This window comes from Python bivittatus, unplaced genomic scaffold, assembly GCF_059951505.1.
Source record: "Python bivittatus isolate LINGU-HERP-01145 unplaced genomic scaffold, Pbiv_v1 ctg000580_np1212, whole genome shotgun sequence".
Classification (NCBI taxonomy): Eukaryota; Metazoa; Chordata; class Lepidosauria; order Squamata; family Pythonidae; genus Python; species Python bivittatus.
The window spans coordinates 22,001,477-22,026,501 of NW_028277087.1; the positions used below are offsets into that span (position 1 = coordinate 22,001,477).

The following is a 25,025-nucleotide window of genomic DNA, read 5'->3' on the forward strand; positions in this document are numbered from 1 at the left end:
GGATATCTCCTTGACAGAAAAAGACAGAAGACACAAAGCAGTCTCAGCACTACTCATAAATATTGTTGTCTATGGAGTGTATATGGAGGGAATATGTATACATGAGAGATCCAGTTTGGTGTAGTGGTGAAGGCACCAGGCTAGAAACTGGGAGACTGTGAGTTCTAGTCCCACCTTAGGCTGAGTGACCCTGGGCCAGTCCCAATCTCTCAGCCCTAGGAAGAAGGTGGCAATGGCAAACCGCTTCTGAAAAACCTTGCCAAGAAAACTGCAGGGACTAGTCCAGGTAGTCGCCAGGAGTCAACACTCATATACATATACATACACACACTCCTACTTTAGTTCAGAAGAACATATTTTCCCCTTGTTTTGAGGAATGAGGAGCCAAGATCTTACAAATCTGGTTCAGATGTCATGCTCTTGTGCTGATGAACTATGTTTGATTGGCCTGAGAATGACATATGTGCCTATGTGCTTGTTTCTTCTTTCTTCTCATGTCCCAAACTTGGACCAATCTCTCATCATTCATGAAATAACAAAGAGTGATTTAAGCGTCATATGCAAACTGGGATGTCAAAACAGGTTTGAACATTGTGGAAAATTAATTAAACAAGCCTAGCATTAAAAAGTCAGAATTTTAGCACATAGATGAAGAGGGAGTGTGCAAGCACAGAGCTCGTTATACAAGTAATTAAAGCATGGATTTTCTGACTGGCCTTTGGAGACTAGCAACTTCCCATCCAACCAGCTGTGGACAATTATTTAATTATTTGACTTTTTTTTAGCTATGTTATTGTTTTTATGATTTGATTTGTAAACCATCTAGAGATGTGCAGTTGTGGTAGCATAGAAAGTTGAGCAAATTATCAGTTCAATAAGCTATGGTTTATTGATGTGAAATTATGATTCAGAATTCCCTATTTTGTAGTTTCCAAAGCATCCCTAGATCATGCTGCCAACATTCAACAGCAAAATTTTCTCACAGGAGAAGGTTGTAACTTTGACAGAACCAGTTCTCTCTTCCCACTCCCCTGAAACCGGATTCAGGTTAATCTATGAAAATTCATCCCACAATAACCTATAGAGCACTGTCAGTGCTCAGGATCGATAGGTACTTTGTGTATGTGACCTTTTCAACTACCTAGATTTACTTCCTAACTTGAACTCTAATGTTTTATTTGTATAATAACACTTTGATTTGCAGAGCTGTTTGTTCCAGCAGCCTGTCCAACACTGAACTCCTTCCTTCCATCACGCTGAAGTCTACCTTCCTTCCATCTAACAGTTCAAGGGCTTCATTTTTCATGCTGTTCTTTCTGTAACCTCTTTACTGATGTACATGTGCACTTAAAGTATTTCAAGAGGAATGAATTTCAAACAGCAGACTGAGACCAAGGCTAAGGTTTTATCTCTAAGGATAAAATTTTGAGCAGGGAAAAAGACCACACATAAACTAGGTTTTATTGCAAAAACTGACAAAATAATCATGCCAGTAGCATCATTAAAATGTAAGGAGGCTAGGCATTTAAGCATTTTGGCAAGTTTGGTGGAGGAACTGGGGGAATGCCTGAGTAGAGAAGGCCTTACTTGCAAGCCCACCTGATGAGTACCATAGTAAGGGATGAACCTCTCCAACCAGATGCTCGCCAAATTTGTTGGACTGGAGCCCCCACTGTTGTCCAGGTAGAATTTCTTAACTAGTATTTATGGGCACTTAGAGACTGTGGGATGGAGAGCAGGAATTTAAGATAGCAGGCCTTTGCTCTGCTCCATGGCGGATGGCATTCAATTGTATATGTCCATGCAGGAGCGGCTATCCTACGAAGCAGTAATAAACAGCTCGTGCTACAGACTATGGATCCTGCTCCCAGCTTCTTCCTGCCCCCAGAGATTGTGCCATAGAATTCTTGGAGGCATAATTTGCTGGTGTTTTCCTATGTAAGAGCAAAGACAAATACCTAAGACTTACATACATATGTACCCATTATGGTGTCCCTCTTCAGGGGAAGCCAGGTTATTGAAGTGCAGGAAAGGGTAAGAAATAGAAAAACTAAAGACATGAAATAAGGGGGAAAAAGGAAATAAATACAGCTAAATCTTGTTTAGACTGAGACCATTCACTATGCCTCTCCGTACTATTTTAACCTTTGCACACCATCCTTATTTCCACCATGTCTGTTTATAAAATATAGATTAGACAGAAGTATCTTAAAACTGCTAAAGGCTTATACATTCGATCAAGGGCAGTTTTTTATATGATTTTAAACTTTTATTACATAAGCAATACTCAACTTAAGGTGCTTCTAACTGTTTTAAAGAGGGATCTCCAACAATCCATGGAGCAGTCTTGGTAAAATTTCCATTCTGCAAAAGGAAGGTCTGTTCAAAAGAAATTTGGACAAGGTGGTGCCTTCTAGCTGAAAATGAGTATGGTCTTCACTTATTCTCCTCTTTGTGTCACTATTCTTCTGAAAAGTTGCTTTTTTTTTTCCCTTGTAGTTCCTTAAAAGAAAATACTTTGCAGTTGAATGTAAACATTCTTTCATTACAATTGATCCAGTTTAGCCTGTTTATTTCTCTTCAGTCTGTCTCTTTTTCCTTTTTTTTTATTGTGAACGGAAAAGTGACATTTGTAAAACAATGTAGATTAGTGATTTCTTTTCCCCCCTTTCATTCTCATTCCAGCTTTCTTTAACATTCAGTAGCTGATTGCCAAGAAACATTTAGCATTTGTTCCTTCCCTGAACTAACCCCTGGTTTCTCTTTCTGTCATGTGCAGAATATTCCACTTCTGGAGAAAGGTTGCAGTAACCTGCGGAAGCAAATTCAAAATGCCAGAATTTTTGGTATCCCAGTAGTGGTGGCAGTCAATGCATTCAAGTAAGTAGGACAAAGTACATAGTTCTGGGCAGATGCAGATGCATACGCTCTTTGAAATGTACTCAGACAAGAAAAGGGTTTAAAACATGAATTAAGTGGATGAAGCCAGAACGTTAAATTTGATTTAACCAAAATTGTACTTAAATGTAAATCGCAACAATTACAGTTAACATGATTATTATTCATATATTCAATAATTTTCTCTTTTGTTCACATTAAAAATTACAATTCACTTTTCTTTTACAAGAACTGGATCCTTTGTTTCCCTGTTTGTCATTCCCTGTTTGAGGGAATGGCTCAGTTCTCCATCAGGGAAATGATGTGCTTCAAAACCAGGCCTCTTTGAAGGGTTTGGAGAGTTTTACAGGGCTGAGTCGAAAAGTCCAGCAGCACTTCCTACCACATTTTGATCTCTTTGTAGATCAAAACCTTTAAGCTTTAACCTCCACACACAACCTTTAAGCTCATCAGGCATTGAGTCTGATACTACTCGCTTCCTAATGTTGAGCAGTTTACTCCCAAGGAGGTTGGGGTTTTCCCTTCACTATGCTCTTCAACAGGACTAAACATTCTGATATGTCTTAGGGTACTGCATATTTTTTCCTTCACCAAGTTCTTCCCTTTTGTTTTGAATGTATTTGTTTAATCAATTTATATGGCCACCTGCTTAGCAGGCAATTTTGGGCTACTAACAACACCCAATACAAAGAAAATGATAAATACAATAATGTGCAATAGAATAAAATATGTTGCACCATGGACCAAACTGTTGGCCATATGAAGCAGACCAGATCAGGAAACTGACTATCCAAGACTAGAACTATACTTTATCAAGATAGGCTCTAAGAATGAAATCTTGCAAGTCTACCTGTGGCTTCCTTTCCCTCTCTTATACCCCAAGGAGTTAGGGGGGAGCCAGTCTGAGTCTCTTTCTCATACTGTGCTTTCCTGCTTAACACATGCTTCTTCTGCATCTGTTATTGTCTGGATGGCTTCTCCAACATCATCTCCATGGCTGCCTACAAAAGCACACAACTCTTGTTGTATAGCCACCTCATCTAACTTCCTGGCTTAGTGCCTGGGGAAGAATCAAGGTCTTCTTAAAGGGCAACAGCGACAGGCCAACTCAATATTAATGATGAACCAGCTATGGTTAGCTTTAGCCATAATCTTCACAATTTCAAAAATAACCATGGCTGGCAGTAACTTTAGTCCATGTGTGCTACTGAAGCTCAGTAAAGCTGAAACTGGAAAGATGTTTTGTACAGTGTGGGAGAAAGGAAGAGGCAGGGCATTTCCAGTATAAAGTCCAGTATTGGTATATTGGCATTTCAATAGGAAGACTATTAATTATTGTCTTTACAGATCAGACACAGAGGCAGAACTACAGCTGGTCATCCGGTTGGCTAAGGAAGCTGGTGCGTTTGATGCTGTCAAATGCACTCACTGGGCTGATGGGGGTAAAGGAGCTGTGGCATTGGCAGAAGCGGTGCAGAGGGCATCACAGGCCCCCAGCCATTTCAGGTTCTTGTATGACGTGGAGGTAAGGCTTTGTTTTGAATCTTAAATCTTTTTAGGGGAAGTGAAACACTAAGGAAGGAAATGCAAAACAAATAGGTGAAGACTATGCCTTGCTGTCTAGCTTTGTATGAAAAGGAATGGTGTATACTGTGAGATGGATTGGCTGGCTGATTGTAGTAATGCATACAACACTCAGCATTTGAAAGGAAGACAATTTTTTTCCAAACGGTTTACTATATGGGGAAAATGACAACATAGTAATGGAGGGAGATCATTTTTTTCCTGCCTGCCTACCTTTGGGGGTGGATGTTATTTTAAATGTGTCAATTTCCTTTCGAGTAATTACAGCAGTTGGCAGAAATCAGTGTTCTGTGTTTCTTCATTTAAGGTTACTCTGATTTACGGTACCCTTCATTGAAAGATTTGCCCTTCAGCTGGAGTCAACTTTGACTCCAAAATCATAACAAAGGTTAAAGAAAATGTGATAATCCTATTAAAAATAAGATAGTGAATAGTGAAGGAAATTAAGCTAACAGCTTAAAAATTGAAGCATTGAAATCTGTTAATAGATGCTGGAAAAATTTAGCCAGGTGAAAATCTGGCATGAAGAAAACTCCCTGGAGGAAAGTCCTCTTGCCTGTCAAGGTGCTACTGTGTCCTTTTTTACTCACTATTTCTGTTATTGGGCTTCTCTGGGAGGAAATGCAGTATTTTAAATAAATAATTTCAAAAAGTGAAGAATCTTGGATATTGAACAGAGTATTGGGATCGTGACAACAGGATAAGATATTTGGGGTTATCACAGCTGGTTACAGAAATACTTGTCTTGGCTTCCATGGGGATACTAGCTGAACCAGCTTTATAAATGCAGACAAACTTCCTGGCTCTCTCCAGTTAAACCTAATAAAGGTTTCATGGTCTTTGAGTTAGTAGCACAATCAAATTATTTTCAGACGTCCTCTCTGGCTGTTCCAGATATCCAGAACTTGATTTTTATGTTCAAAGCAATGGAAAATAATACAGTTTTAAAACTTTGTGACTTGATGATTGATGATTTGAAGGAATACTTAAACTTACTAGAAACCATGCTGTTTTAGGTGTCATTAAATTTCCTTCCACGGTTTTTCTTTCTTCTTTCTTACCAGCACTGAATTTTAGTGCCCTGCACTAAAATTTGAAGCTTTTTCTTGTCATTCCAATCAACTTTCTTGATGTTTGCTCTTCTTTTATGGAGCTTTTTGAGAGACTTATTTGATGGAAAAGCATTAAGAAAGAATTATGAATTTTAAAATGCTATGCTTTATGTTTATACTTTTATGAAACTACCTTTTATGTGTAGTCAGACTCCTGACAGACTCATCTGTGGGATTCAGAAGTTTCATCAAAATGACAAAAGTTCTATCCCTATGTATGTGCATGCAACATGACCTGTGTACAAAATGTATGTATGCCACAGTGCACATTTTATCATCCCCACCCCCAAGAAAAAGGTGTTCTCAATAAGTATGGAGAATTGCAATCACTTAGTAGTAGCAGAGAAGCAGATCCCAGAGGCCCTGGGAAGTAGAAGTTAACTTCATCCTTCCTCCCAGAGTCTGTGTGTATCTTAGCTCCCCTTTTGTGCTAAGCTATGATTGTTTTAACTACAGATTGCTGAGTAAGCCACACATCACACTAAGCCATAACCAAGCACATCATGTTACAGCTTTGACTCTTGCTCAGTCAGGAGAGGGAGAGAACATTCACATGGTATGCTTTCATGGGTTTATGTGCTTATTATGCCATTGCTGCCCCATCAATAACTCTGTCCACTTGTGCTATTCCTGATTGGTTGTGTTGGAATCAGTGCAGTCCCCAACGCAACAGTGTTACCCTTCTGTCCTGAAAGTGGCAGCATTTCCTCCATGCAAAGTATGTAGATGCTGGAAGAGTCACTGCATGTGGCATTATAAACTAACTCATGAAAAGACCAAAGCAAGCTGGGGGATTCCCTTGAGCGCACTTCCAACTTGTATTTAAGACATGTCTCTCCTCCTACAACAAATTATGCCAGTGTAATTCACATATCATGCTAAGTCATAATTGGTGGTGGTTGAGCATGATGTCTGAACCAAGCCACAGATGCTTATTCCCAGTAAGCCATAGTGTCATTTGTTTGGTTTTGGTTGAGCGTGATATTTCAGCCAAGTCTGTGTATAGCCATGGGGAAAAAGGCAATTCCTAGTAACTGTGTAGAAGTGGCCATATGGGCTTCAGCCTCTACAAAAGTCCATACTAAGTATATGCACAACACACTCTGCTAAAAGGAAGCTTTTGTGAGGTGGCATCAGGTCCCTCTTGTAGTCTGTATCACATTTTCTCTGTATTAAAGAACAAATGACTAGAGATAGCTGTTTCTTTTCAGTGAAACTGAGATGGGAATACTCTGCTCCAGACTAAATTGATTTTCCCAGGCCAGTGCCTCCTAGTTACGTTGAGATTTTCATATTGATTTAGGAGTTTGGGGAATTGCAAATCCCAATGTATCTGGAGAGTACCAGATTGGGGAAGTCTGGCCAAGATTGTCTGTCTGTAGAGACTGTAAAATGGAAAACTTCCCATTTTTCTCTTGTAATTATGTTGCAGTAAATGTTCTGTTGGAAAAGATGTTTGATGAAACTGCAGTGATTTTCTACAGTCCAAATGGCTGCTGTATCTTAATTCAGACTGCTGTGAGGATATGGGAAACTCTGCCTGACATGTTTTCCCCTTTTTCATGTTCCTAGCTGCCGGTTACAGAGAAGATCAGAATTATTGCACAGAAGATCTATGGGGCAGATGACATTGAACTGCTGCCAGAAGCTGAGATGAAAATTATTCAATATACCAAACAGGTACACCTGCAGATACCCTACCTTTGGGTTAAATTTAATGCATCTTCTGATCTTATGTGGGTATGCAGGCAGAACTGAGCACAACTACATTTTTTAAGAAGTAAAACTAGTGCAACATTCTTTAGAAAATTATTCTTTTGGAAGAGAAGACTTCTTTCAGCATTTTGACATGGCTCTAATATGGCACTTTCATGGCAAGCCATTCAGCATTTCTTGATATGAGGTGTAGGACAGATTCTTTTGGTTGATTATTTATGTGTTACATATATCACAATCACGTTTTTAGGCAAACACATACAGAGCATTCTTTCCAAAAAAAATGTGTTATACAAGGGTTTTTCTTTTTAATTTCCTATGGGTCCATTAAAATACATTTGGCAGTTTCACTGGATAGTTGGTGCTATTTCATAATGTACAATTGTGGCATTCACAGTTAAAGATCTCAGCTGAAATATATGTTCCAAACAGCTGAAATCCAGTGTTTTATTTTTTTTCAATGGCCAAGTTATATACTAGATCCTTGTAAAGACATGTTAAGCAAAAATGGCATAGCAGCTGGAGTGACTTCTTTAAACAAAATAATAACTTGTTAAACATAGTACACAGAAAAATTACAATAGCACTATAATAGATCACTGATAGTTTGAAAAGGCAGGAGTTCTTTTAGGATAGCAGAAGTATAGTTGAAAGTAATGGGATGTCCTCTAACTGGATCAAACTTAGATATTTATTGTGGCACAATATACAGTTGGCTGCTGTGTGTGCATATGTTTCTGAGGGCTAGTGGGCTGTGGCCTTTCAGATGTTAAATTCCAACTCCCATCAGTTCCACCCAGACTGGTTAGTGGGTAGAGATTATGGGAAATGTATCCCTCCAGATATGTTTTGGCTATAGGTTCCCCAGCCTTGACTCTACACAGCCTTCAGTTATTCTAGAGACAAAGCCAATGATTGCTGGCTGTGGAATTCTGGGAATTCTGGTCTGATCTATTTGGAAAAGGCTTTATATATTCAGTACCAGGGTCACCAACTATAACCTTAAATGGGGGCAAATGACCCTGAAATGAAAGAGTAACAGTAGATCTGTGTCACTTCCTTGCAGAGCCTCCCCTAAGCTGGGGTCCTTCAGATAAGTTGGAGTTGCATGTTAAAAATGTCCAGTCAACATTATTTTTAAAAAAACTAAAGCCCCTTGGTAGTTAGAAAAGAGATGCATGTGATTGACAGAAATCATCTAGCAAGCTCAGATGAACGGCTAGAGCCAAATTTGATTTAGAACAATGTGTTAACTTTTTTCTGGCATACTGTTCAAGTGATGTCCTTTCTTTTGCAATCATTGACTCTTCTATGTCTGTCATCTAGGGATTTGGAAACTTGCCCATCTGTATGGCTAAAACCCATTTGTCGCTGTCTCATGACCCAGAGCGGAAAGGAGTGCCCACTGGATTCATCTTACCCATCAGAGATGTTCGAGCCAGTGTGGGTGCAGGATTCCTGTATCCCTTAGTAGGAACAGTAAGTGTTACAGTTTGGAAGTCTTGAGTTGATTAAGTTGGATCTGATTGGTTTAGTATTTGGTTGCTTGACTTCAAGCTCCCCCCATCAAAAAACCCTGCCTGAAATTTCATACAAGTACTCATATCAATTATAAATTAATATTTCAGGCACAATGGGCAGTTTGGTACCTGTAAGGACTATGTTGGCCACTTCTGAAATAAACAGTATTTATTTGCTGCCCTTTTAATTCATTGAGTTCTTTTTGAAGTGTGTTCCTTATGGGTAAGGGACTCTTTTTTTTTCCTTCAGCATGTTATGCATGATTTTTTAAAATAGATTTCTACTCAGCACAGCTCTGCTATAACATTTCTGAATCTAGATTAGCTTCTCATATGTTATGGGGAGTATCACTGGCTTAGGGTCAAGAAAAGGCGGAAGGAAGGAGTGGAGAAAGAAACACGTTTTCCTTCCAAGTTGTATTTTTCAGCCCCCAAAATGTTCTTTGGTATTAATAGAAAAGCACATGTTGTAGGAATGTTCAGAAATTAAAACATTTTGTCTTGTGTAGGCATCTTCAATTTGGACAACTTGAGTTTTAATTGAACCTTGAGTCTTTTATACAAGTCAATCAGTAGTACTAGCAAAAAATTTTTTTACCCTTCTCCTATGGGACCAAACAATAATAAACAAGGTTGAGAATTTAAGAAACAAGTTACTTCACAAAATCACGCTGCTTATGTTAATGAGAAGTTAAGCTGGAGCTCGGTAGTAGGAAGTGTGTATGTGGTCCTGAGAGTTCACTGGTAGGTAGGTAGGTAAGTAGGTATTTAGTGCCTTCAAGTCAGTGTTGACTCGTGGTGATTGCCTGGACAGGTCCCTGCGGTTTTCTTGGCAAGATTTGGGAATTGGTTTGCCATTGCCTTCTTCTTCCTAGGGCTGAGAGAGAGTGACTGGCCCAAGGTCACCCAGTTGGCTTTGTGGCTAGGGTGAGACTAGAACTCACAGTCTCCCAGTTTCTAGCATGGTGCCTTAGCCACTACACCAAACTGGCTCTATTGATTATCAAGATTCAGAGGAATCTACGGGTGAAAAGAAAGTGTGCTGGAGCAAAGAAGGGCTCCTCCCCCTCCATCTAGAAACCTGTCGCACTTTGGAAGTAAAACAGACCATACAGCAGTGGTAGAGGTCCTATAGAGTTCAAAAATCATAGGCAAGAATTTTCCTGGCACCACCACCAGTCCTTAGACATGAAAGAACCCAAGTATCCTGGCCCCTCACCATGACACCCTATAGAGGGTTGTTGCTTCCACTTTGGAAGTCCATGGATCCAGATAAAGAAGAATGCTCTGTATCCAAAAGATATGGACCATGTTTGTAATCTTGCCAAAATCCAGATTCAGGGGAAGATATAAAGATCTGGTGGTTGCAGTTCAACTTCTTCTAAAATCATGCTCATAAAACTGCTGCCTCAGTAATAGAAGCACTAAAATGTCTTCCTTGTGTTTGTCCTGATCCAATGAAGAATGGAAATAGGTGCCTTATCTTGGATTTAAAATGACTGAACAGGTTTCTAGGAAATGAGTAATTTAGAATGAAAAAATACTGAATCTCCTTCCTTTATAGATTAGTTTTTTAAGAGAAAGAGCAGGACATACAGTAGAAGGTGTCATGTCACAAGCAAAAGATTTATGTAGGAAAAGCACACTCATGCTCCTTCTCCTATAACTGCACAGATCTTTAACATGTTTACTCAGAAGTAAATCCTATATTCGGTGTGTACAGGACTGTAGCCTTAGCTAACCCAGAGATAATAATTTGAGCTTAATAAGCTGCTTGGTTGGTACAGGGCAAAGGTATCTTGAAGATAAATGTTTTTCTTGTTCAAAGGATTAAGAAATCCTTCTCTGTAGAGTCTGATAGAATAGGACTGGAGATTTATAAATCCAAAAAAGGATTTATGTGGAGGATTTGATGCTGCTGCTTCTTTTTATACCTCTTTATTTTCTTGAATAAATGATTAAGTCATTTGTCTGACTAGTCTGTGAGCATGTTACAGCAACTTCTGAACCTATCATATTGGCTGCCTGAAATAGTATCATTCAGAATTCAAGCTTCAAAATCCTGGCTTTTGAGGTCCTGTAAATGGAATTCTGAAAATGATATGCCTATATTCTGATGGACAGAAAAAAACTCATGGCTCGATAAATGTATTCCCACCATATCCCTACATTGCATTAACCACATTTGTCTTCATAGTTAGAGGACTTGACCGAAAGTCAGACTTAATAATAAACACAGATTGTTTAGAATGAATTCTTATGCAAGTAAGAAGTAAGGCAAGTAAGAGCAAGTAGGAGCAATTTAAGGTGTAATGATCAGGAGTCATACAATCAATTCAGATTTCTCACTTGAGGCACAAATGACCAGGCTCAAATTATTGTATTTTGCACCCATTATGCAAAGACCCAGCTCTCTGGAAAAGGCTCTAATGCTGGGAAAGGAGGAAGGTAAGGAAGAGGATGATCAGCAGCAGGGTGGATGGACTCAGCTACAGTGGTGATGGGGGCACTGTTGGAAGACTTGAAGAGCCAGACGGGGTACAGATCATCTTGAGGAAGGTCTGCCTATGTGGTCACTAAGAGTTAATGCCAGCCACCTGGCAGGGGAGATACCATGATCACAAAAGTGGTTTTCCCCGGGGGAGGCTCAACCATTGCACTCTGGGTGTGCTGATCCCTGCAATTTCCCCCAATGTGGGAAACTCGACTGCATAATTTGTGGTAGCGGGGGACTGCATTTGCACTATAATGACCTTTGGAGGGCCCAGGATGGGGGTAGTGCAACTGTCCTGGCTCTCCTGGATTTCTCAGTGGCTTTTGATACCATCGACCATGGTATCCTTCTAGACTGGCTCCAGAGGTTGGGAGTGGGAGGCACCATTGTGCAGTGGTTCTCCTCCTTTCTCCGTGGTCAGTCCCAGTTAATGTTGATGGGTCAGGAGAGGTTAAGCCCTAGGCCCCTGCAGTTTGAGGTGCCTCAGGGCTTGGGTCTCTCATCTCTCCTCTTTAACATCTACATGAAACCACTAGGTGAGATCATCCAACAGCAAGGGGTATGGTATCATCAGTATGCTGATGATACCCGGTTATACATCTCTACCCTGGGCCAGGCAGATGATGCTGTTGGGGTGCTGTCTGAATGCCTGGAGACTGTAAGGGTCTGGATGGGATTGAACAAACTTCAGATCAATCCTGGCAAGATGGAGTGGCTTTAGGTTTTTGGCCCCCCAGGGTCTGGTGGCCTGTCATCTTTGACTCTGGACAGGGTTGCACTCCCCTGGACTGAGCTGGTGTGCAATTTGGGGGTCCTCTTGGATTCACAGCTCCTGCTTGATGAACAGATGTCAGCCGTGGCTGGGGGGGGCCTTTGCACAGATCCATCTTGTGTGCCAGTTGTGCCCTTTCCTGGACCAGGAGGAATTTGCTCACGGTCACTCACGCCTTAGTCACCTCCTGGTTGGATTACTGCAATGCGCTTTACATGGGGCTGCCCTTGAAGACCTCTCAGAAGTTACAACTGGTCCAGAATGCAGTGGTGCGCACAGTATTGGGTGCCCGTAGGTTTGCACATGTTACACCTTTATTGTGCAAGCTGCACTAGTTCTCAGTTTTCTTCTGGGTGCAATTCATGGTGCTGGTTATCATCTCTAACATGGCACAGGACCTGGTTATTTGCGGGACCACCTCTCCCTAAGAATATCTGCCCGTCCCACTAGATCAGATAGGGTGGGCACGCTCCAGGTCCCCTTCCTGAAATCTCTAGTGCAACTTCATAAGTGTGTCTTTTCCATCATTGCCCCTACCTTGTGGAACCCCCTCCCACTGGCGATTCAACAGGCCCCCACCCTTCTAACCTTTCAGAAGGCCATTAAGACCTGGCTTTTTATTGAGGCCCTGGGATAGGAGCGTATAGGCAGATAGTATGGGAGGAGCGCAGCTGAGCCTGCTGTGGGGCATCCCAAGGAAATTATTACAATGCAGGGTTTTTGTTTTATTGTTTCTCTGTTTTTAACTTTTTTATGGTTGTTTTATTTATTGGTTTTATTGTTGTTGTGAGCCGCCCAGAGTTGCTTAAGATGGGCAGCAGTATAAATCTTTTAAACAAACAAACTAGATGACACATAATTAAAATGAACAGGAGTTGCACTGGAAGGCCTACTACCTTAGGGAGGAAACTTGCTCTCACACTGGTTAGTTATGTAAAGTTTACTCTGACTCAGAGAAATTCTCGTGACACGTGTGTTCAGCAAAGAACTTTACTCAAGCGTAACATTCGTAATTACAGTGGTACCTCGGGATACGAACTTAATCCGTTCCGTGACTCTGGGCGTATCCCGAGTTGGTTGTAACCCGAAAGAAATTTCCCCATAGGGTTCAATGTAAATCCGGTTAATCCGTTCCGCCCTCCGAATTTGGTCGCACCCCGAAGCAAATTTTCCCATAAGGTTCAGTGTAATTACTGTTAATCCGTTCTGGCGTCCGCGGACCACCCGCCAGGGGTGGGAAAACGGGTGCGGTGCGGTGCGGCAACAGCCGGGCGCGGCAACGGCTGGGCGCCACGCGAAAACGGCGTGGCGCGAAAACAGCCAGGCGCAGCGCAAAAATGGTTGGGCGCCGCGCGGCGCAGCGGAAAAATGGCCGCGGACCACGTGTCAGGGCGGAAAAATGACCATACCCCGAGGCGGAGTTCGCACATCGAGGTAAATTTTTGTGGCCGGAGCTGGTCGTAACCCGAAAAGTTCATTAGTAGAGGCGTTCGTATCCCGAGGTACCACTGTACAGACAAAGCCAGGACTGGCTTGGCACATTTTACAATACAATTTATAGTTCCCCGTTCCCATGCTTAACCCCTGTTGCTTGGTTACAGATTACCCACAGTAATCCCTCCTTTACTCAAATGGCAGATTCAGTCCAGCTCTTTTGTGTTCTTGATTGCTGTCTTCACTGGTGGTGGTGGTGTTGTTGTCGATGGGTCTTTCTGTTGCTTGCAAAACCAGGAGTTCCCCAATCACAAGCTGATTGCTTTAACTCAAATCCATGGCTCTCCCCTTTGTCTACAGCGCCCGTGGCAATCAGGCGTTAACACAACGCATCCGCTTGCGTTTTAGTTAAGCGGCGCCAGCTGGCCCATTAATCAGTTTGCAGTTTCTCACTTCCCCTTTCCTTGCTAGCGCTCAAGTGGTGAAACTGACTAAGCACGGCTGGGCAAGTTCCTAGCCGTGCTGCGCTGGCTGAATCTGACAAGTTATAGAGCTATCACTCAGTCACCTTGGCCACCTCACAATATGTCATCTAGAAACCTCCCAAAATGATGTACGTAGTGCAGCTAGCTGTGGTTATCAGCTATAAGGAAGGCTTTGCACCTAAGATTCTGGCTGACAGATCAGGAAGGTAACCTGTCTTGGATCCTCGCCCACACAACTGCTTAATTCCGCCTAATGGTAGGGCCATTCCTGGTAATACATTTGTTTTCTGAATTATAGTAATCCAAAATGCTGCTTCTTGATTAGATTGCCTCAATGAGATCTTGTAATGGAGATGGAAAACTTTATTTTCTCTCTGTGTGTATGTGTGTGTGCATACACATATACACGTATACATACCTGAAGCGCCTCCAGAAAAAAAACTGATTAAAGGTTATGATCAGTTGTGCTAGGTGCAAGTTTTCTAAGGGCTGCATTAAAATATAATACAGTTTCAGATGTATCCAAGCAAAACTATACAGTGGGGCAAAAAAGTATTTAGTCAGCCACCAATTGTACAAGTTCTCCCACTTAAAAAGATGAGAGAGGCCTGTAATTTTCATCATAGGTATACCTCAACTATGAGAGACAAAATGGGGGAAAAAATCCAGAAAATCACATTGTCTGATTTTTAAAGAATTTATTTGCAAATCATGGTGGAAAATAAGTATTTGGTCAATATCAAAAGTTCATCTCAATACTTTGTTATATATCCTTTGTTGGCAATGACAGAGGTCAAACGTTTTCTGTAAGTCCTCACAAGGTTTTCACACACTGTTGCTGGTATTTTGGCCCATTCCTCCATGCAGATCTCCTCTAGAGCAGTGATGTTTTGGGGCTGTCGCTGGGCAACACGGACTTTCAACTCCCTCCAAAGGTTTTCCATGGGGTTGAGATCTGGAGACTGGCTAGGCCACTCCAGGACCTTGAAATGCTTCTTACGAAGCCACTCCTTCGTTGCCCGGGCAGTGTGTTTGGGATCATTGTCATGCAGAAAGACCAGCCACGTTTCATCTTCAATGCCCTTGCTGATGGAAGGAGGTGTTCACTCAAAATCTCACGATACATGGCCCCATTCATTCTTTCCTTTACACGGATCAGTCGTCCTGGTCCCTTTGCAGAAAAACAGCCCCAAAGCATGATGTTTCCACCCCCATGCTTCACAGTAGGTATGGTGTTCTTTGGATGCAACTCAGCATTCTCTCTCCTCCCAACACGACAAGTTGAGTTTAGACCAAAACATTCTACTTTGGTTTCATCTGACCATATGACATTCTCCCAATCCTCTTCTGGATCATCCAAATGCTCTCTAGCAAACTTTAGACAGCCCTGGACATGTACTGGCTTAAGCAGGGGGACACATCTGGCACTGCAGGATTTGAGTCCCTGGCAGCATAGTGTGTTACTGATGGTAGCCTTTGTTACTTTGGTCCCAGCTCTCTGCAGGTCATTTACTAGGTCCCCCCATGTGGTTCTGGGATTTTTGCTCACCATTCTTGTGATCATTTTGACCCCACGGGGTGAGATCTTGCATGGAGCCCCAGATCAAGGGAGATTATCAGTGGTCTTGTATGTCTTCCATTTTCTAATTATTGCTCCCACAATTGATTTCTTCACACCAAGCTGCTTGCCTATTGCACATTCAGTCTTCCCAGCCTGGTGCAGGTCTACAATTTTGTTTCTGGTGACCTTCAACAGCTCTTTGGTCTTGGCCATAGTGGAGTTTGGAGTGTGACTGTTTGAGGTTGTGGACAGGTGTCTTTTATACTGATAACAAGGTCAAACAGGTGCCATTACTACAGGTAACGAGTGGAGGACAGAGGAGCCTCTTAAAGAAGTAGTTACAGGTCTGTGAGAGCCAGACATCTTGCTTGTTTGTAGGTGACCAAATACTTATTTTCCACCATGATTTGCAAATAAATTCTTTAAAAATCAGACAATGTGATTTTCTGGATTTTTTTTCTCATTTTGTCTCTCATAGTTGAGGTATACCTATGATGAAAATTGCAGGCCTCTCTCATCTTTTTAAGTGGGAGAACTTGTACAATTGGTGGCTGACTAAATACTTTTTTGCCCCACTGTATCTACTCTGCAGTTCTGTTTTGCTTTAAGACTATGCTACTAGAGTATATCTTGAAAACAGGGGACTATATCTCAGTAAATATAATTTATCTTTCATAACTGACCAAGTTGTTGTGCCTCCACCTAATCAATCTCTTTGAAAATGGGAATAAGAGTAATGGTGGCTATCTGTTTTTTAAGTGCAAATAAGGGAGAACATGATGGATGCCTATCAAGATTGTGCCAAGTTGGTAGGAAGTAAAAGGGAAGTTTTTCTTCCTCATAATATCAAAACCTGGAGTCATCCATTGAAGTTGATCGATGAAAAATGCAGAACAACTCAATAGAACTGTCTTCATACAGTGCCTAGTGAAACAGTGAAGCACCTTATAATAACCACAAATATGAATAGCCTCAGAAGTTGATAAGGCAGACTCACAGGCTTCCGGGTGTAGAAAATGGTGGACTGACGCGTCTCTGAAATTGTGGAGATGCCGCCAAGGCTGGAACCACGACCAGGTGATAAGCCCAGACCACTGGAGCTTCTCTGGACAAGAAGAAGTTGAAGAGATCACCTACATATGCTCCAGAAGGCAGGTGAGGAAGCCTGCAGAACCTGGAGGGACTCTGCAGACACCTCACCAGTAGAGTGCCAGGAGCTGGGGGAGGAAATCAGATTTGCAGCCTCAGTGGAGCCTTTAATGGACATTGGGTCTGACCAATTTCCACTTTCTAAATCACTTTAGATTATAATTATTTATAAGCTAAAAGAGATCTTCAAAGCAGCAGTTTAAATGGACTACCCGGTGAGTGTTCCTACAGCCCATGGCATGATTAATAGAGAAGGAAAAATTACAAGAATTTCAAAATTAACTTGCAGCAAAAAGCATATTAAGAACTTCGATTATAAAAGTTTTTGAATGGACAAAGGGACCAGTGGTGTTTTTTGGGCTTTGTTTACTCTAAATTCCTTTGAATTAATTAAATAAATAGTACGTACCTTCATGGGAAAGTGCTTTGTTTGGGTTCTCTGAAGAAAATGACTGATAGACCTTTTTAAACAAAAAAGACAAGGATCATTGTAGAAGTGCAGAGATTGCATAGAGAGTAGAAATACAGAGAGCTTAAGGGACCATTGTAAAAGTGCACAGATTGCAGAATTATGAAAAAGAAAAAAATAGCTAAAGCTTTGCTTTTTTTATGTTTCTCCATTCTGAACTATAAACTAAGACAGAGAAAGATGGCTACTGCTAGAAAAGCAGCAAAAGAAGGGAGGAGAGGATTGTTGACTGACCAATCTGCTGGGATTACACCTGAGATTTTACAGAGGATGTTTGAAGAAATGGGAAAGACTGTCACAGCTGTGACAGCATCCTTACAGGAAAAAATGGTGAATTTGGAGGAAAGAATGAATTAAAAAAAAATTGAATCTGTCATACAGATTAAAGATGAGGTCAAACAAATTCAGGCAAAAAGTGGAAATCCTCAAAACTAAGACTGAAGCATCCAATGACTTTAACATACAAGAAGAAAGTCAGAACTTATAGATGGAGATTAAATGAAATATTATTACAAAAAGAATCAATAATGGAGGAATGCAAGAAGAACTTGAAAGATTTTTTTGAGAAATGATGTACCCTTTAAACAATGGCAAAAAGATATATCCAGATTTATACAGCAGGGGAAGAAACTAAAGGTCAAATATAAGATCCTCCAAGATGCAAAGGAAAGAGGAGGACTGGGATTGCCTGATTTTAAATTGTATTTTGCTGCCTGCTGTTTGGTTTGGATGAAGGAATGGCTGTTGTTAAAAAATAAGAGATTGTTAGAATTGGAAGCCATGGCCTGAGGTTTGGGTGGCATGGATTTTTATGGTATGATGAAGTTAAAATAAATCTAGACTTCAGAAATCACCATATTAGGAATGCCATATTATGAATATGGAATAGATACAAACCCAGGCTATGTCCGAAAGAACTTTTGTGGGTCTCAGCCTAAAAAGCGTTTTACAGAAAAGAAACAGCAGACAAAGAAAAATGGTTAAAATGTAAAGACTTGCTAGTACAGGAAAATGGAGAACTTAAGATGAAATCAAGAGAACAACTGACCGCCAAAGGATTTACTTTTCAATGGTTTTCATATGTACAATTAAGGGAGAGGTTTAATATGGAGAAATAGTTACCAGGTATAGAACAACATGTAACAATTTGAAAGGGAATTATGTACAAATAATTATCATGTAAAATCTTATTGTTGAGATTTGAAATAGAAGAACAAGTTAAAGATGCATGACAAAATGGGCTAAGAATTTTGGTACAGATGGATTAATGGGAAAGAACATGGTTAAAAGGACTGAAATTCACATTGTCTTATAATTTAAGAGAAAATTTCTATAAAATGATGTATCCAAGATGTATAAAGGTACTTCTAACTATTGCTGGAAATGTGAAAAGCATGAAGGGACATTTTACCATGCATGGTGGACTTGCAAAACAGCAAAAAAACCTGGATACAAATATGTACGATGATGCAGAGAATTTTAAAACTTAATTTTCAGTTGAAACCAGAGCTTTTTTTACTAGGACTTATGGATAGTCAACTAGAAAAGACTCATGGACGATTGGTTTTGTATATGGTAACTGCAGTGAGGCTACTATATGCACAAAGATGGAAAAATACAGAAATACCCACAATGGAGGAGTGGACTATGAAGATGGCAGAACTTGCTGAAATAGTTAAATTGACTTGTCTGATTAGGAATAATAACTACTTTTATAAAAGACTGGAAATCCTTTATGGACTTTTTACTGAAAATGGACAAAAATGAATTGATGATCTTGGGATTTACGGATTAAAAAGGATAGTTTATGGGAAGAAGGGAACCATGATATGTAATTTGGGAGGGTGGAAATTATAATAACCATGTTTGTAACTGCTGCAAAGAACAGAAGTCGCTTCTATAGATATTTTCCTTTTTCTTTCTCCTTTTTCCTCTCTTTCCTTGACTTTTACTGTTTCTCACCTTTCATCTCTTCATATTTTTTTCTTTCTTCTAATTTTTTTCTTTACATTTCCGCAGTTTTTAATTCTGTATAAAATCATTTCTCAATTAAAATTGTATATAAAAAAAGATAAGGCAGACTCACAGAGTGTGATGAGACCATCTATAGCCAGTAGCCAGAAAGCCTGGAATCAGACCTGTTATTGCTAATTGCTAGGAAACGTGTAGGGGGATTCATTTGGCCCTCATTTCTCGCTTTTGGGTTTCCCAGAGCCATTTGCTTGATCAATGCAAGTAGTAAAGATGGTAGACAGATAGGTTTAGTCTGATCCAGCAAGGCGGTTCTTGTGTCAGTTGTGTTACAGCAGCCTTTCTTAAGTGCCATGCTCCAGATGTATTGGACTTCCATAACCTCAACTAGCCTGCCATTTGACCTTATTGGCTGAAAAGCATGGGTATTTTGGGGAAACACTGACTATCGTCTCTGGAGGGCAGCAAGCTGGGAAAGGCTGTTTTACAAGGTAGAGTTTAAGCTCAGAATATCTTAGAATCCTTTATTACAATTTTGGTGACACCTTAGTTTTCACAGCTAGAAAACTGAGACTGAGATGATAAATTCACTCATATTTTATTATTATGATTGTGTAAAGAGCCTCAGAATAGCCAGGGTCTATTTTGTAATAAATGAGAAAATCTTAATTTAATTTTTGCTGGAAGGCTAGAGAATTGACAGTCCTTTGATGACTAAATGAAATTTCAGTACCTTATTATTTTCATGTGAACCTTGGTGGACTTTTCTGGTGGACTTTGGGGCATACATTGGATTAAACCATAATATCTTTTTTGTTTGTTCTGGCTTACTCAGTTGTAGTTTGGGTACAATATCTTTGTTCAGAGCAAACCCAATTGTAGTTTGACTGACGAACCCAGCCTTCCCCAGGAAGTATCCCATTACTTGGTGGACGGTGCTAAAAAGACCTACACCTTTTTCTTTTTGGTGCACCAAAGCAAATTATGGTCATGATGAAATTCTGCATGGACATAGGTGTGCATTGTGCATGTGTACCATTTCCCAGATGCACTGAGTCCCAAACCAAAGGGGGAGTTGAATTCTTGCTACTGGGCTTCCTTCTTGGAATAAAACATGGTTCCAGGGAGCTAATGGGCTCAAGACTGATGCAAGCCAGCAAGGAAGAGTTTAGGTTCTTTGCCCCATTACCAGGCACTTTTTTACCAGGCACTTTTGGAACATGTATTTCAAACCAGTTTTATTTTCATTCCAGATGAGCACAATGCCAGGACTTCCCACTAGGCCTTGTTTCTATGACATTGATCTGGATCCTGTGAGTGGAGAGGTACATGGACTGTTCTAAGACAAACCAACAATCAAAAGTGAGTTTGGAGAACGTCAGTATATGCAGCTTTACTCTGTAAACCAAGGGTTCCCAGACTTTTGGAATTTTGAGAGGATTTGGGCTGATGGGTACTTTCACAAAACAGCTGCCATGGCCAATTATCAAATAGTCGTTTATCCAAAAGGAAACTGGAAATTAAGATCAGTGATCTGTACTACCTTGTTTTTTCGGGTGGGGTGCAGGGAGATGCATATACAAAGAAAACACAGGGCTGCAGCTCTCCCCTCATTTTGTTTCCAAGGATGGTGCTGAGATCTGTGTGGGGTCCAGAGGCATTGCTGGAAATTACTGTTAAGCTTGAAGTTAGTGCTTTGCTTTGCAGGATGTGAGTTTTCTTAACTTTGTTTCATTAAACATATTTAAATAAAGTCAGAGCAGGGAGTCCAAAAGATACAGAAAGATGTTTCCTTGACATATGGAGCCCTTCTTTCATGATTCAACCATAAGAGCAGGCAAAAAGTCAGAATATAAATCAAAATACTCCTTTTATGTGATATATATGCTTTTCAGTTTTTTGAAGAGTGCTGCCATATTCAGCTCTGTTACCTTTTCTCAAGGCAAAGCATACCAAGTTCCTTCAGTTTTTCTTCACCAGACTTGCTTTCTAGTTTGATTATCACTTCAATTTCAGTTTCTTTGAATCCTTCTTAAAGTGTGGAATCCAGAGCCGTACACAGTCCTTGAGGTGGGATGTGAAGAATTAAGCAGCATCAGGTGGAATAATAATGTTCTACTTCCCATAATATGAAAAATATGGTTCTGTTGATGGAGTCTAAAATTGTATTTGCCATTTTTTCAGCCATATCACACTGCCGATTGTATTCAGTTTACAATCGACTACTATCCCAGGGTCTTTTTAACAAGTATATCTGTCCATTTGATTTTGTTTCCCTAGTAAAGAATTTTGCATTTATCTCAAAAGTCCACTCTGTAAATTTCATTCTTTCTATAATTTTGGTTCTGTCTTCTAAGATATTAGTTATCCCACTTATTCTCTTCATCTTTTTATCCAAGTCATTAATACTTAGAAAAAAAAGGACCCAGGACTGATTTTTTTCTTGGCATCCTGCTCTGTGTCTGTCTCCAGTCTGATGAGGCCAACCTGGCTGAGTATGAGTTATACTGAACATTGCCTGAATACAAATTTCAAGGCAGCTATGCACCTATTGAATTGTCATGCCATCCAGCCCACATTTAACTACCTTGCTGATCAGCATTAATCAAAAAACAAGGTAAGAATGTCAATTCTAAGGAATTGATATTGTGAAACTTGTTCTTGGCAAATCCATGTTTTTATGGTGCTTACAGATCCAGCTTTTTATGATCTGCTCTAGAATCTTTCTAAATATTGGTGTAGGTTGACTGGTTTGTAGTTTGCTGGAGCTTCTTTTTCTTTTTGAACATTGGGCTGACATTTGTTCTACTCCAATCATCTGTCACTTCATCAGTTCTCCAAGATTTCTCAAAAACAGTACATAAGGTTTCATTCGGACCAAGAGTTCATTCTTTCAGTGTTCCGGGATGTATTTTATCTTTCCCTGGAGATCAAGTTTCTGTTAGTCACGAACATCAGTCCTGCCATTCTGATTTTCCCAATTTCCCAGTGGAATGCATTTTTGCTAGGGTGGGGGTGGGGAGTGTTTGGAGTTGAAGAAGAAGACTGAACCAAAATAGAAGCTGGGTCGTTGCTCCTTTTCTTTATCTCTTATCATCTTTTACCATCTTCACTGAGCAGCTTGTTATATTTATTCTTTTCCTTTTATTTAGAATGTATCTAAACACACCTTTTAAAATTATTCTTAGCATTCTTCCTAATGTTAGTGCATTCTGAGTTTTTATTTTCATTAAATTAGCTCTTTAATCTCAGGCTACCTGCTTCTACCCTTCCTTTGTGATTTGTTCCTCTTTCCATTTCCTATATGAATCCTTTTTTTCAGGCCCTCACTAGTTGTTTTGTGTAGCCACACTGGCTATGGCTATCCTCATTAGAATCATTTGCAAATTTTGCTTTTAGTATCCCCTTCTTTAGGAATTCACATCCATCTTGAGTTCTTTTTCCCATTAGCTTCTGCTAGCATGGAATCTTACTTACCATTGCTCTGGGTTTATTAAAAACTGTTGTTTTTTCTAAGTCCAGGATACATGTTTGTCTCCTCTCAATTTTTGTTTCTACTAGACTCAAGTATTCAAGCATCAGGGTCATCTTTCCAATATCCCTGCTCTCTCCACTTCCTCAACTAAATGTTTTCTGTTTGTTCGTATCAAGTCAAGAATAGCTCATCCTTCTGTGCTTTCCTCTTTCCTTACTTTGAAGGAGAAAGTAAGTCAGGAATTTCCTGAAAGGACTATGCTTGCCAGAATTTGTCTCCAAACAAATGTCAAGATAAGCAAAGTCCTCTGGTGTTGCAACTACATACCTCCTTAAAAGATTAATGTCACTTTTTCTCAATCCAGCCTATGTCATAGGTTGTTATGGGGATAAAATGAAAGAAGGTTGCACGTGAGCTTCTGGAGAAACATTGGGAAAGAAATCTAGTAGATAAATGCAATGTCACATTATATTGAACAGGGGGAGCCAGAGAAAGATGAAGAAATGCAAGTAAATAGCAGTAGGACTGTCCCATTACCCTTGAGATGGTGGCCATGTAACCATTAGAGTTACATCAGCAGGAAAAGTAGTCTGAACAATGTGAAGAATTGTTATTTCATGCAATGGAAAAGATAATTTCTATTGCTTTTGGGCAGTCTGTGGTTCCCAACCCTTTTTGGAGATGGGTCCCAGAAATCACATCACTGAGCTTTGGTGACACCTGTTCAAGAAATAGCATGTGATTTCCCATTTTTTCAGTGGGAAAAGTACAGGAAACTAAGTTCTCAGTCTTCATTTAGGTCTAACCACACCCAAAATACACTTTCCAAACTGGCTTCTCTTGACAAAACACTAGAGGAAAAACACTGGAAGTCTCAGCCATACGAACTCAATAAAAATAAAAACATGAACCTTGGCTGTCAAAAGTTTGTCTGCCCCTCCATTATTGTGACAGCATTTGTAATCCTTCCTTTGGTAGTCACTGGTATAAAGACATGAAGACATCAGATATTAATCAATGTGGATCCTCCAAGTTTTATATTAAGGGAGACTTAAGATAATTTTTGGACAACATAAGTGGAAATATTTTCCTTTTTTTTTGTTTTTTTTGTTTCCAGCTGTTGAGTAAATTATGTTATCATTGACTTTTATAGCATAACAGATTAAATTGTGTAGGATTCATTCATTGTGATTTCCATTCTTGTTAGACTAATAACATTTTTTTTTCTTTTTTAGATATTGGGGAATCTCATTTTGACAAAAGTGGAATAAGATCTCCATGGTTTCCAGAAGTCTTTAGAAACAATTTAAACTCTTATGTTTTTTAAACAAATCTTAATACTGTAATTTTAAAAGGTGATCTGCTTTTTAGTTGTAGCAAATGAAAGTCTATATTTTTAACACTGACACTTTTTAAAAGAGGTTCACAGCATGGCCCTGTATTAGTTATTAAAAAATGTATGGTTTTAACTTTGGATGCAACCTAATTAAATACATTTTAATTATTAATCATGCAACTTTTAGTAAATCTATTACATTTTACATGAGTAAACAATTAAGCAAAAAGCATATATTTTTAGATGTTACATGAGTATTGTAACAGGCACTGTCTTGGAAGAGGCACTCAGTCTGAAACATAAGTGCATCTGTTGTATCTTGCCATGTTTGGGTGAAATCTAAACTTAATCCTACTTTGAATTCATTCACTGAAATCAGGTTTTCAAGGTTTTAAAGACATTTTTGTTTAAAAAATATTTTGTTCTGTTTAAAATCTGGTCAATTGATGAAAGGGACTTTTCTGGTCAAAGACTTTAATTTTAACTTCATTAATTAATCAATTACTTCAGTATATGCTATCTACCAATCTCTATTTTTAGAAGTTCCCCAAACAGATTTGGCCATTTTGATGCTTAATTTTGGTGACGTCGCGTGAGCTGTTCGGGAGAGGACACCTCCTGTCTTTGCTACTGAAAAAAAAAATCCCTTTTGTATATTGCATTTTTTACCCTTCCCAAGATTTTTCCTATTTATTCATAATTTAGATTTGTAAGACTGCCCAGCTCAGTGCTGATTCTGAACAGCATACAAATTAAAAATCAAACCCAATGCATAAAACCAAAACAAAAAACAGGGGGAACGTCGTATGCCGTAACTGATACAGAAAGTACTCTCCAGGTGGATACATCCTGACCCATCCCAGAGCTTGGGGAAACAAACAGATTTTCAAGGATTGTTTAAAGGATTGCAGGGTTAGGACAGTTTTAACTTCTGAGGGGATACTTATTCCAGGGGGCAGGCACAGAAGGGTAGGATCAGACATCAGATTATCGGGCCAAATGGATGGGACCTAAAGCATGTCCACTCTGTTGGATCTTACGAGGCAGCA

At 39.8% G+C, this 25,025-nt stretch overlaps 1 protein-coding gene and 1 non-coding gene across 2 annotated transcripts in view; both read left to right on the forward strand.

Annotated features, from left to right (window-relative positions):
* Positions 1–24,446, forward strand: part of MTHFD1 (methylenetetrahydrofolate dehydrogenase, cyclohydrolase and formyltetrahydrofolate synthetase 1) — a 74,866-nt gene extending 50,420 nt beyond the window's left edge. Inside the window, exons 23-28 of the mRNA XM_088149752.1 lie at positions 2,780–2,880; positions 4,246–4,423; positions 7,167–7,274; positions 8,637–8,789; positions 20,419–20,527; positions 23,876–24,446. Coding sequence (XP_088005878.1) covers positions 2,780–2,880; positions 4,246–4,423; positions 7,167–7,274; positions 8,637–8,789; positions 20,419–20,508 — 630 coding nt within the window. The 3' untranslated portion in view covers positions 20,509–20,527; positions 23,876–24,446. The remainder of the gene's footprint in view (positions 1–2,779; positions 2,881–4,245; positions 4,424–7,166; positions 7,275–8,636; positions 8,790–20,418; positions 20,528–23,875) is intronic.
* On the forward strand, positions 11,420–11,588 carry LOC112541541 (U1 spliceosomal RNA). The gene has a single exon (XR_003085542.1). It is a non-coding gene; the product is annotated as a U1 spliceosomal RNA (small nuclear RNA).
* Positions 24,447–25,025: the final 579 nt, after the last annotated feature.